The 14,795-nt window shown below is 35.4% G+C and overlaps 1 protein-coding gene across 3 annotated transcripts in view; it reads right to left on the bottom strand.

Moving 5' to 3' along the window:
- The window catches only part of RAB11FIP2 (RAB11 family interacting protein 2), a 152,374-nt gene that overhangs the window by 113,835 nt on the left and 23,744 nt on the right, over positions 1-14,795 (bottom strand). For 2 of the 3 annotated variants that reach the window (XM_010313527.2, XM_075757802.1), the window contains exons 4-5: positions 13,535-13,580; positions 5,175-9,879 (exon numbers count right to left, since the gene is read on the bottom strand). In XM_010313527.2, coding sequence (XP_010311829.1) covers positions 9,652-9,879; positions 13,535-13,580 — 274 coding nt within the window. In that variant the 3' untranslated portion in view covers positions 5,175-9,651. Of the gene's footprint in view, positions 1-5,174; positions 9,880-13,534; positions 13,581-14,795 lie in introns of those variants that run through there. The other variant, XR_012836297.1, reaches the window with a different exon arrangement.

The following is a 14,795-nucleotide window of genomic DNA, read 5'->3' as shown; positions in this document are numbered from 1 at the left end:
TACTTCTTTATTTCTGAACACCATAAAATATTGGGACTTGGAGAGATACTGTGATTATGACAGGAGCTTTGGTTAGGTTTTTCACAGAAAAACTCTTTTGTTCAATGCAAGCTCTTTTTCAACACATATATTCAACCACAAAGTACAACTATCTCCTTTCTGTTACAGCAGCTGTCTTTTGCAAGTCTACATTTTTCTTGGATACAGGGAAAAAACGCAGTTTCCTCTTTATTCAGATGAACTGGCTGAAACTAATGAATTGAAGCTGAACGTTCTCATCTTTTGAAGTTAGATGAGAAAAACACTGAATGTATTTAACAGAAACCATCTCCAAAGTTGGCAACTTTTCAGACAAGTTGATGATGTCCCACAGGACGTTATCATCAAGCGCTACCTTTTATTTGGAATGCTCTTTAGCTACCACACTTGTGTGTAGTAAGCCCAAACAGGAACTGCCAACCTTCGTGGGCTTGCAAAGGAAGAACACCCTGACCATCCCATCCTGATTGATATGAATTTGGAAATTTATCTGCTTATTTGCTTCCCTTCCCTTTTAGGGACGGTCCCCCCCCACACCCCCATACTTAAGAACTCTGTTCCCACCTTAAGGTTTATTTCACTATGTTTTGCTCTATTTAGACTGTGGCTTTGAGTCATCTTTCCAAAGTTCAGGATAGTTTTCCAATGAGCCCTTCAGAAACTTGCTTTGATCCCAGTTTTGGCAGTCAGCTCTCATCACATATTTCATTTGTTACTTTAGATGTAAGTCCCCATCCAAGACAGTCCAAGAGCAAAGAAGAGGAACAGCCTCCAAATATGGTGAAAGCTGAGCTGGTTTCTGGAGTAGTTTAGCACATCGGCATGCGTAAGAATGAAGAGAACTGGAACGAGTTTTAAATAATGCTCTAAATAGATGGTGGTGAAATGTTCAGAACTTAAAACTACATAGAAAATCCTGAAACAGATAAAAGAATAGTAAATATAACTCTGTCGTGATCAATTCCAGCAATAAAACGCTGCTTCAACTCTCTGAAAACATGTCTGATGAAACAAAGGTTGAGTACAAGTCCTTAACTTAGTATTTGGTTTATAAACAACTAGTAAAGTTTATACCGTCAAACACAAAGGATGAGGTTCTCCCCAAAGCAATTATACTGGACAGCTATACTAAAAATACTTTCCAGAAAAAATACTCTTCAGTATCCACCAACTGAATCTTAATTCAGATCACACAATTCTTTTGCTTTTAATTAGGATTATTTTATTTCTCCCCACTGCTGTTGGATGATCCTTTCATTTAGTCTCTCAACTTAAAATTCACACTATTTCACAGTATTCTGTGTGTGGATTACGAGGAGGCCAATTAAAAGAGGGTCTCAAACGGCAGTAACGCTCATCAAGTGAACTGTTACATGTATTGTAGCCAACAATAATCTGGCCCTTAACAATAAAGAGTTATTTGTTCAGGTTTCTAAATGTGAAAATACAAGAAACAGGAAGTTTTCTATATCTGATCCTGGAAAAACATAAGCCTGGTGTTGACACTCAATATACTTCACACACACACACAAAAAAAATAAAAAAAAAAAAATCAGGACCACATCTCACAAAACATGAACATTTTTTTCCTTGGTCCGTAAAAGCAGTACCTAGCACCTGTTGTAAAGCGATTCCTATTCTCTTGTCCTCCAGTTATAAAGAAATAAAGCAAATTTGATGCTAGCCTGCTGGATAAAGGAGTGCTTGAGGCTACATGCCCAAGTTTAGCTGCACTGCAGTTCCACACAAAGGTTTGTACAATTTTTTAGGAAAACTTAAATTCTCCCAGAGCTCATTTTTAACTTCTATAATACTCAAAAGTGTGTATCTGATACTTTGGAAAAGAATAACTTGGCATCTCACAATATTACCTTACAATTTAACGTATGTAATTGTGGTAGATTTTGAATCGTAACTATAAAATATTGGAGAGCATATCTCTAAAGGAATTAAAACTATAAATTGTATGAACACTTTGTTTCTTGTTATACACATTCAACGATTTAGTTTAAAATAGGATGTAAAAACACCTTAAAAATAGCGTATTGAAAAATGCTTATCCAAATGCAATTGCTATGCAGAAGGCAAGACTCTTCTCTTAAAACCCCCTGACATCTTGTGTTTTGTGCTTCCGTGTTCCTTAAAAATAAGTATTAGGTATTCTACAATTAGCAAAATATAAGCATATTTCAGCTATTAATTATAAGTTAATTAAATTAGCTGCTTTAATAGGGAAATCATTTTATTAGGAAATAGAAAATACTCATAGCTGGAGAGTCAGCAGCTGCTTTTAAAGGATGCGATCAAGCTGCCATTCTTTTGACAAAGCTCTGGCCTCAGAGAGGCAGATTTTCTTAATGCATTGTAGAAGTCCTTGGCAAATTGCATAATATTCATTAAATTTAAATGGAGACCCTTGATGTCTCCTGTAAAGATGTCCCAGGGAGTCAATTTTCAAGGAATTCATAATGTAAGCAGCAAGTTATCGGAGAAGGAGACATTCCTCACCCGAATGAATCATTTAGAGACGGAGGTGATATGACACATTTTGGTGGTTTATTTGTTAGACTCCACGAGCCCCTGAGCCAGACACCTACTTCGAGTAACACCAGAGGCAATCTGGCCGGCCATGGGCTGCATACACCAAATTTCCTCAGACATTTCCTAACTTTCCTATGAAAGTGGTTCGTTTTTATCCCCTAAAGTCAACACTAGTGTCAGAGGGACCAAAAAAGCAGAGGTGACAGCTGGCTAAAGCACTCTGCTTCTGCCCAACACCTTGGGAACTGATCTTCCTGGTAAACTCCCGCTTTTTGGGGGAGGTTTCACCCTGACACTGGTCCTGCTATGAAGGATGCTGTGTTAATTTCTCCTATCACAAAAAGAACCTGGCACATTCTGGGCAAATAGATCCCTTAAAATCTGAATCCCAATCCTATTAGCTTCTTAGTGGGTTTTTTTTGTTGTTTTTTTTTTTTTTTTTACAGTGGAATCTTCCCAACGTTGCCTTTACTCATTCCCTCTATGTCACACAGCAGAGACTGTTACGGCTGAAACAAAAAGCCATCCCAGGAAGTATTTCCCCTTTTTAATATTTGGCTTCATCTAAATGGTGCATCTCCCCAAAACCTTTTTAAACTGCTTACTTTAAAAGTACAAACATGTCAGTATTTAGCCATGGAGGGTACTTTTCTGTCCTAAAATCACCATCCATTTATCAAAGACTGATCTATGTTGCTAAATGTTGTAAAAACACATTATAAATACATTGCAATAATCTCCATGTAATAGCTATTGGCTGCCAGCATTGAATATACCAGTATTTATATAAACATTACATAGACAATACCACACCATTTGCAAATCGGGCTGTACTTAGTGTGGTAGCCTACTACCATCATTACTCAGTAAGTAGTACAGACAAGAGAAAACAGCTTCCTTTAGGAAATAAATGACATGTTCTCAGAGAGTTGAAGATAGGATAGTCTTATTCCTATCTCTCTTAAAATGGCACTATTACAAAATAATCCAACAAAATAATCCAACATTTAATTTATTAATGCAGAATAAGAGATGGGATTTCTTTTTCATCATCATTATTTATAACTTTACTAACGTGCCCAGTGTTACACAAAAGGGCAACATATCCCAAGTGAGCTGCAGCCAGAGCTTGCACAACACTCCCATAAAAACAAAGTAAACTTAAAATATGGAATTGAAATCCTGATTTTTACTCTGTATGGTTCCATAAAGAATTAACTTTAATAAATGTAACTGGAGAGAGAACTGTCCTTAATGATCCTTCTAGTTTACATCTAAGTATTTCGATAGCTCTTTAACTGCTAAACTATATTTAAAATATCCTTGAAAATCTTTATTACGAGGTTGAGATGTTAAATAATGAAAACTTAAAAACCAACTCCATGCTGGAGAAACTGGAAGCTATTTAATCAAGCTGGGCGCTTACATTCTCAATAGAATTACGGTTGGTATCAACTAACAAACATTATGCCTCCGAGGTAGGGAAACTGCGCTGGCTCCATTTTCAAATAGGCATAGGAGCTGAGATTAATTACCAGATGTGAATTACAGATGGAAACTGGTATTTAATATGCAGTATGATGCTTTCAGAAACCTGCCTTCCTCCTCTGCCCTCAGTCCTCATCTACTCACCATCGGGACAGCTGCAAAGCCAGAGAGACAGGGGGTGAAAGCTGACGGACACTTGCATAGCAAAGCAAGCGTAAGTTCACGTACATCTCACAAATCGACGACGATTTCCCATAACCACCACATTTCATGGATACCTCCAAGACGACCCTTTCTAAACTTCTTAAGTCCATAGCTGTACGATGAAGGACCTAGTCATGGAGCAAGTTAACTGCAAGGAATCACATCCCAGTGAAATTCAAGCCTCCAAATAACCAGGTGAACTACTCACAATGTTCTTCTGAGCCAGGACCACTCTTCGTATCTCCTTCACATCCTGAAAACCTACTATTGTCAGGGGACAGACTTTGCTGTCTTGCTGCCTCAAGGAAGAGGAAAAGAAGACAAGGCAAAAGTATTTTTTTTTTCTGAGAAAAGCACGTTGAAAAACTTGTGGGAGCATTGAAAAAAAAAATACCTATGGGGCAGGGAGGTGGGGGAGGATGCTCCAGTTTTCTGTCATTCCGGCTGGGTTTTATTCTGTCAAGCATGAAGAGAAATATGCATCATGTTTTCCATATCAAAATTTGCAGTGTTTGTCCTCATGCTAAATGCAGTTCTGGCCTGCAGTGCCACAGATCTCCTAGTAATATTTACCCAACCACAGAATCAGAGGAATGGTGCATTTAAAGGGATTGCAGCTGTCGTATTAAAAAAAAAAAAAAAAAAAAAAGACATACATATTAGCACATTTAAGAACATGCCATTTTTTTCACTAATTATAAGTTTTGGATACTACTGAAGAGATTTCCCTCAATGGCTACCCTGCAAACAGCTGGGATGTTAATTTAGAGCCGTCCTTAAGGAAATACCTCTCTGTGGGCTGAGAGTCTCAACAGCATGGTTCTTACAAACACGCACTTGAGCGGAGCTTAGGAGTTACATGCTTTGTATAACACAGATTAATATCACAAGTCAAGAAATACTGCGGTAGTGTGCATTGTGGTGCTTTATTAGTGTTAGACATGCAATATTTTATTTCATGAACAGAAATTAAAGTATTAAGATAACATTTTAATCAAAGGAGTTGAAGTTGCAATAATGAAACAAAAATAAAGTTTTTCATGCATTCCAAGTTTATAGTTCTCACATGTGCATATAGTTGTGATTCTGTACCATTATTAAATGTAGACAAACTACCATTGATTGCACGAGACAAAATCAACCCTTAAGTTATAAGTAATGTTCATATCTTTTACAGACTTCCTATACGACCTGGATCTTCAGCTTTTTATAGTACATTGTAATACAAGACATCTGGAAGCTTCTAAGATGAATAGGAATGGCTCCACCGTTTCTAACATACACTGGCTTCTTCAAGGTACAAATGATGAAAGATAAAGCAAATGCCCACCGTGCTTCAGGAGAACATGACTTTTTCAACAGAAACAAAGCTCAAACCCCTTCATAAACAGATTAAAGTGCTACCTATTGCATATTAAAATCTTCCAGTGACTGTATCTACATTTATAAGTCATAAATCCCTGAAAATAGGGTTTCATACTGAAAGTGCTGACAGACCCTTAAATCTAGCATCATCAACTCAGCAGCGCTATAATCCTTCACCGTGTACTTCAAAGAGAGGAAGTTAGTCAACATGCTTTAAATATCACCATTTTAAAAGCCCACAGCTAACGCCTCTATCATATCTACAACAGGAATGGGTACATAAAGAGCAAAAAAGCATGAGCTTACTTTACATACTTGATGTAGGACAATAATTTTTCTTTAAAGCTGGAAGTGTAAATAAACCTCCAGTGCAGCAGTAAATATATTAAGACAGCAGTTCTGTTTGTTTTAAGATGCATCTAAGAAAGGGCATCCTGTATAGAAAGAAAGGCAGACTACTACCTAATGAGCATGAGTTTCATTAGGTCCCCAAATCACGAAACCTTTCTAAATGCAAGGCAACATTTTCACAGCTGGAAAATTACAAATAGTTCTTGATAGAGAGCCAACAGCAATAAGTGTAGTTTTGTATAACCTAGGGAGAATGCTACATTCATTAGTAGGTTGAAAACCAAGCTAAACGTAAAATACAGCAGCAAGAGGTAACATATATAAATATTGAACGTCCTTCTTGAATGGCAGAAAGTTTAAATTTGTTACTTACAACATTAAAGTATGGCCTTAATATTTGTTCTTTAAAGTAAAGTACATGGCTATGAGCAGAACTGTTTCAAAGGATAATTGCAAAGTATAGTGTGTGCTAACTCATGAACTCTAACGCTAATTTTTGAGAGAAAAAAATCAAAATAATGTGCAGATGTAAAAAATTTTCATCCTGATGTTTTAAAGGGCAAGAAAGACTGACCGTAAGTGGCAAGTTATTATGGTTTCAAAATGATCTGCAAGAAAGTTTACGATTTTATCCTATGGGAGAAACAGCACTTTCTTTGTTTTCAACACATAAATTACTCCATATGAAATGTTTTCATTCGAAAGCTGCATGGTTCAAAAAAGACATGTGGGGTGAAGATGCTTTTCAAAAATAATCTCAAAACATAGAAAAATGTTAAAATATTCTTTCCAAGCAGAAAATGACGTGCACATAATCTTTCCAGAACTGCTCCAAAAGCAGCCTCTATCTTTAGCTATAGGAACTCTATAATATTTTCGTAGTTGTAAATGTCCCATTCTGCCTCTCTCCATAACTTTACCTTTTCCCAAATTGCATTTGTCGTTCTCCTCTCTTTCTTGATAAACTCTTAGAAACAAAAGGTGCTTTTATTCACTTACAGATCAGATAAAGACTAGATAGCACATTCAAAGCTTCACTAAATTTCTTCACTAATGCACAAAAATTGATCTTTTCGCTACCTTTAATCTGCTTATCGTTCGTGGTATGCAAATATGTCAAATGATCTGCTTTTAGTCAATTATGCAGTTTGATATTCTACATTTACATTCTAAAAGAAGTGATTTCAGAGGTGCTAAATATAGTAGAGTTTCATTTTAATAATTATAAGTTGGCTTGCAAGTGAAAAGTCATTGGAGCATATTCTCTGGTTGGTTTACTTGTTAAACCCCATTGGTGTGTATGATTTAATCATTGCAGATACTACAGATGGTCTCAAACCAGTTAGTTTGAAAATGACTGTGGAATTCAAAACAATTGCACAACACTTCCCCATTAACAACAAGAGAAAACCACTTGCTTCGGCCAAACATTTGAAAATGTTTAAGAACTTTTATGGAAATACTGAATAACTGAAATACATCTTGGTGTAATTAGGAAATTAAAATCTAATTGAGTGCAAAACCTAACTTCCAACAGTAAACGTACCGTAACTTAGTACATAACCTTTGGCACTTGGAATATATTACAACAAATTTACAGTCATTTAGATCTTAAGTGGGTCAAAAGAACATTCATGTGGTTTATGAGGTACCGAACTTGATAAATCCTTACGTTGTGGAAAGAGAGACTACCTGGTGGAATGGGCCCGTTCCTGTGCTACAGACGTCTAAATGCAGAGCACTACGCTCAGGTTGGGCTTCAGTCACTCCACCTCCATCCAGGCACAACGATCTACGCTAAGGGATCTCAACAATGGGGTGGGAACACTCAGACTGCATACATTTTAGGGACATAGAGCTAGGGGCATGGGAGGTAGTTGCTAAAAAAGCAGAAGAAGATAATAAAAAGAAGGAAGAAAGAAGAAAAAGCCAAAAATAAGATGAAAAAGCAAAAAAATAAGTAAATGAAATCTGAGAACAATTGTACAAAGAAGTATTTTTTTCTAACAAGAAGAATTCTGCCCTGTCAGACAATACTAACATCATCAAAAGCAATTAGATAGTAGAACTTTTTCAACTCTTCCAGATCATAATTATTCAAGATATTACCAATTTTTGCAGGTTTAGAAATGAAAACATATTTAGATCTTTCACAATAACAAACAAAAATTGGAATTTAATTTCACACTTTTCTTCCTCCGGCAACAGCCATTACACGGTGCTCTAAGGAAAAAACAGATCAGGTGTTGAAAAAGAAGTGGAGAAGAGGACAGTCAGTTTTTGTAAATCCAAATCTAAAATCTTCTACTTTTTTCTTAATATCATCCTACTGCTTCACAGCAACAGACAATCCAACTGAGACTCTTATGAAGGAAATTAAAATCAAAATCTATTTATGTTAATATCGTGAGGATTCTTCTCCTACAATATTTTCCCATTATACATTCATCATTATATTTTTGCCAATTTATTGAATAACAGACAGCTTTTTCATATGTCATCTTACAAACAACTATTAAATGATCAGGAAGACATTTACTACATTCTTCTTTAATTTGCCTCAATGAAAACCAACTTTTAGAAGTACTTACCAGGAATACAGATTTTTTTTTTTTTTAAATGAAAAGCCTTTCTAAGTACTCTATATGTGTTTAAGCAATATAGCCTACTTCTAAAGGCATATACTTTGTTGTCGTAAGATTTAGAAAACCTAAGATAGATATCTGTCATGTAAAACTCAACCTTAAATTGAGTCAGTTCCGTATTTTTTGAATTGTTGTGTCTATTTAAGTCAGTCTGCTCATTTTTCCTACGTTTTCACTGTAGAGGACTTTGACTGAACAAAGTATTCCTACCTGTATTCCATACTTTTCTCCAGTCCTACCTCTGACTCTGTTAACACTGTTCAAAGGACTTCAACATAGAAAAAGGCATGCAATAACTTCATACAAAAAGATTGTCAAAACAACCTTATGTCATGAGCTCACTACCAAAATTCAATCATTATACACAAAATTCAGCATTTAAGTGTAAAATAACTGATTCCAGCACGTGCCGTTACTGAAATGGCATGGTATTTTTTACATTGTTATACAAAAAGCACATCATATAGAATACAGCATTTACTCTGCAAAGATTGTGCATCACTGTTCTCCTCTAATATGTGTAGAACAAACTACATTCCACTGCAACAAACCACACTTAGGTTTCGTAAAGCGTACTGTCCTGGCTTGAAAACAGCAGTCTTGATGGCATGCTGTAACATCAGAACTGATATATTTGCATAATACCAATAATCATTCAAGAAAACATTCATAACAGCACAGGTGTCCCAGCTGAAAGTGCCACATGGTGAACACTAAGCTATTATATAAACTGCAGGACATATTTAATGTGTATTATTTACTGTAAATATTCTGTACCTAAAGGTGTTTTTCAAAAAAAAAAAAAAAGATATTTAGGTAATCTAACAGAATATTACTTTTGGCAGTTCCTGCTAGTGTTTGGAGTAAAAAACAAACAAAAACCCCCACGTCACATTCCTGTCCTCCCCTGATTCCTGGAATTTCTTATGAGAAAAGGAATGAAGAGAAGTCAAAATGTTAAAGTGTGATTTCCTTCCACTCACATCTTCAGCAGAAAGTACCATCAAGTATCACTATCTTAACTTTTCGAAAATTTGCCAGCTTTTCGAGAAGGTTCATATGGCACTCTGAGAATACTAGGTGTTTCTTCCATCACTCGTACGAGAAGATTATCAATGTAATCCTCAAGTTCACGAATATGAGTGTCCTTCTTCTTAAGTTGCTCTTTATGTTTCACCAGCTCCTGCAAAACCTCTTCATAAGTAAGGTTACGGTATCCCGCAGTGGCGTCGAAAGGATTTCCATCCTACAGACAAGTTTAAAAAAAACACTAGATTTTATTAAACAGTTCAGTGTTCTGAACAGGCTGATGGGTTATAGCTTTTCATGCTTCTCGGGTGCATCTTGCCAGAAGCAACGTCTCTTAGACAACATACCTCCATATGCTCTAGAGCTTTTCCCTCCAATACCCTCACTGGAGCAGATGACTAGAAATAGGTTGCTCAGTTTAAAATAAGTTTCCCACACTGTCATCTCAGAAAAAAAATATTGTTCTCAGAGAGATGCGTACACAGTTAATGACCATATGAGCAGGAACCACAAGAACGGTTACATGGCCATTTTGGGAAACTGAGTATGTGGTAACCTTAATTACAGAAGAACAAGAGAAAGCTCTAAGAATTCAAGTCCTACTGTAACTTTCCCGAGTTCTCACCTTTTAGGCATATCATAGCAAAACATTTACTTAGCTTTAAATGACATCAGCCCTCATCTGTCTTTCATATTCTATTTTTAGTCATCGGTGGTTCTCCAAACCTTGGCCTCTGAATCACGTAATAAAACTTTCAATTTTACATTTCAGGTGAAGTTAAAAGGCTGCATCTCATTTGCACTAGAGCACTTAAGACAGAAGTATGTACTACTAAAAGATCTTGCTTGCTTGCTTTAAAGCAGAAGGAGCCCAGATTTAAGCAGTAGGAAAACCAGAACTGTTCCTGTCATGAATTCTGATGAGTCAGTAAGTGCAGGTATTAACAGAGATGGACAAATTAGTCCCCTTAACAAAGGGCAACATGCGATCCAAAACACTATAAACTTGAACGTCTTATTCTGTGTCAAGAAGAATTAGCTGTGACCTTAACTAACCAGATTATGAAATATTTGAGAATGTATAACTGAGAAAAAGATTGCGAGAGTTGTTTTATAAAAATATTAGTGCTGTTAGACATGCAAAGCAGTAAGTTTTACTTGATTCAGAAATGGAGACATTTAAACGACACAGAACCTCTAACTAAGTAAAATAATCTAACCTCTCAAATCCTGCACCTCTATGACGGCAGGAGAACACGAGATAGCTTTTCTTTACAGTAGACACTTGTCATTAAAAATGATACAGCTGGCACAGCTACGAAGCACACCACATAATAAAGTCATATTAATTCCTCTTCCATGCTTCATTCCTTTTCTTTCTATACAGCTTCATACTTACACATTGGCACATGTCGAATCATTAAAATATGCAGGTGGCCGAAGTTTTGAAATAAACCTAATTAAAAGTGATGGGGTACTGCAAATAGGCTGAAGTATGACAGATCAATCAGCCTCTCTTCATCAATTATATTCTAATAGTAGATCTTGAAAATATGTGTTTTTAAGGGTTTCTCACTACATTTGAGATATTTAATGTCACGTTTATGTATGTGTATTCAGTATTTTAAACTACATTATCAAGTTACAATATTGTAAGTGATCAAAAACTCCCACTTTATTAAAATGCCTAACTTGATGAAATTTATAAATTGGTTAGTAACTGATTTCCAACAAGTATAGAAGAGAAAATAACTTCACTTTGTGGTCATTGTATTTTTAGCACATTCTTCTCTACAAGAAGGAAATAAAATTTTTTCTTTATGGGACTAAATTTTTGTGCACATTGGAAAAAGACATCGTTAACACTTCCATGTCTAAAATACAGGGTTTCCCTAATTTTCTGATTTGGCAAAAGAACAGGAATTAAGAGGCAATGATGACTTTAATTATTATATAAAATGTAATGGGAAATTGTGTATAATGTATATGCTTTAAAGATACTTTGTCATAGACATGCTCTATATAGCTCTTGGGGGGGGGGGGAATAACCTATCACGTTAATTACACAAAATTCTAGTAAGATTTTAAATGTTCAGTTTGAGCAAGTAAGTGATACTTAAATTTATACGGAACAATTATATCTTTACAAAACCAGCTACTAAAACTTTAACACAAAACATTAATCTTATAATGAATTATTAGGAAAAAAAGATTCTAAATAATAAGCTACGCAAAGAACGACTGTCGCAGCTACAAAATACTATTGGGGTACATGCCGACAGCCAGAGGGAATGGAGTTAGATAAAATGAAGGCCTGGCAATCTCTGATCATCTCTTTATTGTTCTAATGAGGAATTCTGCTCTGGGAATATCATTGAAGCTACTTTCACATCTTTTGTCCTACTTACTTCATCTTCCTTTAGGTTCTTAATTAGGCCTTAAAGAGCTCACGCTGCCCTTTCAACTGGCTACTGCTCCCATTTAAACACCGCTTTCAGAGACAGGTGTTGGCACCAGAGTAGAAGACATACAAACATAATTACTAAATATGATGCACAAGAAAGAAATATAATAACTTGGTGAGGGCTATTATTGCAGAGCCTAATAATAAATTACTTCAAACACCTTAGAAAGCAATCTTGAATATTAAAAAAAATATATATTCAAATGGTTTCATTCAAAACTATGGCTGAGATATAGTTTCTTTTCCTCCTAATTTGTATTTTGTATTAAATGAGCATCACCTCATAATCCTACAACTGACATTTAGGATAGCTGGTATTCCAAAAGAAAAATCATCAAGGATTTCTTTTATCACCTTTAAATCCTTTAAATAAAACAATTCACATCTTGTTTCTTAAAAGAATTAAACCGATGCTTTTACCAGCAATAAATTACACGATTTGCGGTAGTACATTTGCAAGCACATAGAAACTGTAATTATGGTTACTTTACAGACAATAGCTGCTAAGTTAAATCAATTTTTTGATGTCGCTTTTTGTCAGAGATTAAGTAACCGCCTGGTAGAATTCAGTTTACTATCTGATCAAAGGCAGCCTTCACATACTCTGACATCTCCCACCAGTTACTTACATTATAGAAACTTGGGCATTTACAATAACATCAAATGCTATTACAAGTCATTTACATAAACTGGCAAAAAACAAACAGTACAAAGTCATATTTGCTTGTGAAAATTGTTTTCTATATATTTTAAAGATTGAAAACAAACCCACTTTTACAGATTTCATCTGTTCACAGAACAAATTCTAGTAAGACCACATTTTCCTTCAAAGACACTGCATAGGAAATCTGCGGACTTTTTTTGTCTTTTCTTAGTACACGATTTATTCTAGGTACTTTAGAGTCAAAAGACTATTTTGAATAATAACTGCTAGTATTTCTATTTTTAGTGTTTTGTGGGAGGCTGTTCATTTATCATTTGTGTTATTAATCCTGTCATGTATCAGTTCATTAATTCCATTTTGATTGACCATTTAAAGACTGTCCTCAAGTCTCTGACTATAGCGATAGGAAACTCCTGTTAGGTCAACCAATACGTCACTGCCTAATGCAGAGTTCCTCACCTGACTATCACTTCTCTAGAGTCAGCTGAAATACCTCAAAGCAACAGTTTTCTTTTTATTTTCTGTGCAAAAATCGTATTTTCCCCTTCTCTACGTCATCATACCAGACGTAAACCCCTTTTTTATTTCCAAATTTATATTAAGCCTGTAAGTCTCCAATTAGATATCCTAAAAACAAAAAAACCCCCAACATTTCCTTCTAAGTGGTTAAACAAGATTATTAGCTTATCAAGCACCAATTAGTTGGCATTTACTGATGACTTTCCATAACACTTTGTAACTTACCATTGTTTTCCTGAGGTCCTCAATGCCAGGAGGATTCATGTTAAAACTGTGGGCGGAAAAAAACAAAACCCCCAAATATTAGCAGTGCATACTTATCTGACCAAAACATCTACTAAAAGTAGTACATAGCTATAAAACATTTCATATGATTTACTTTCTTGATTTGTTGAACTGATGAAAAGTAGCAAAATACTCAAAGTTAATGGAAATTTTCATATGTTCACAATGTTTTGTATTTTTCATACTCTTTTTGTCATAAAATTTGAATGAATAATTAAAAAATGCAAGAAAGGATATTACAGATTGGGCTTCCCTAGCTCTTCTCTCTAGACTTACCTCAAGCTTCTAAGCAAAAAGAGATACTTTCAATGAAATATTCTGGAAGCAGATCCCTGGGATGAGATTGGTAAGGAACAACAAAACCCCACACACTAACATGTATTCCCAGTTTTCACAGCAGCTGCTGGAGGAAAAAAGGTCCTTTAGAAATTCCAGTGAGATCACCAGCTTCAGTCAGAGCTGAAAAGCCATCTTCTGTCAGCAGCATTTGTTTCGTACTTCAAACTGAGTAAATAATCCGTTATTTTACAAACCTAGTGATTATCCCACATGTCCAGAAAGCAAAGCTATTTCATGATTTGCTTGTGTTGAGATTTTTTTTTTCTTCATCAACTGCAAAAGTGCAGTTGATATTGATAAAAGCAGCCATTGTCAAAGTGTCAGGCCTAAGAAATGGTTCATTGGTCTCTCAGGTTGATGTAATTATTTGCAAATATCTTCAAAAATCAGTGCTGCTGTGCTCTTATATACTTGCTAGAGCAAGTCTGGAGAGAAGACTAACTCTCTGAAAATGTGTTCAGAATTTGGATATGGCTCACAAATCCTTACTTGGTAGCATCATAGCAGACATCATTCTTTCACATCCCAGACTATCCGGTTAGGTTGCACGTACCGGCTGTCCAGGGTGACATTTGTTGACAGAATAATGCAAAAAGTTACAAAAATATTTTGGGTTTTTATTTTATTTTAAAGGTAGCTTGAAGTAAGGAACATGTATTTTGTGACTGTCCATCGCTGTCATCTGAATTTATAAGCCATAAATTTCACAGTGTAAAATAGTGTAAATTTACAAATGTAAATTATGTAAAACATAAAAAATGGGGGATTTGCTGTAAAAAAATAATTTTATATTACAATTTTTTTTTTACATTAGATTTTTTTATTCTGCACATCATTTTTCATTTCTAAATTAGGCAGCCTT

Source organism: Balearica regulorum, chromosome 7 (assembly GCF_011004875.1).
Source record: "Balearica regulorum gibbericeps isolate bBalReg1 chromosome 7, bBalReg1.pri, whole genome shotgun sequence".
In the NCBI taxonomy this organism is placed as follows: domain Eukaryota; kingdom Metazoa; phylum Chordata; class Aves; order Gruiformes; family Gruidae; genus Balearica; species Balearica regulorum.
Note: the sequence above shows the minus strand (reverse complement) of the source record. Positions and strands in the feature narration are given on the sequence as shown.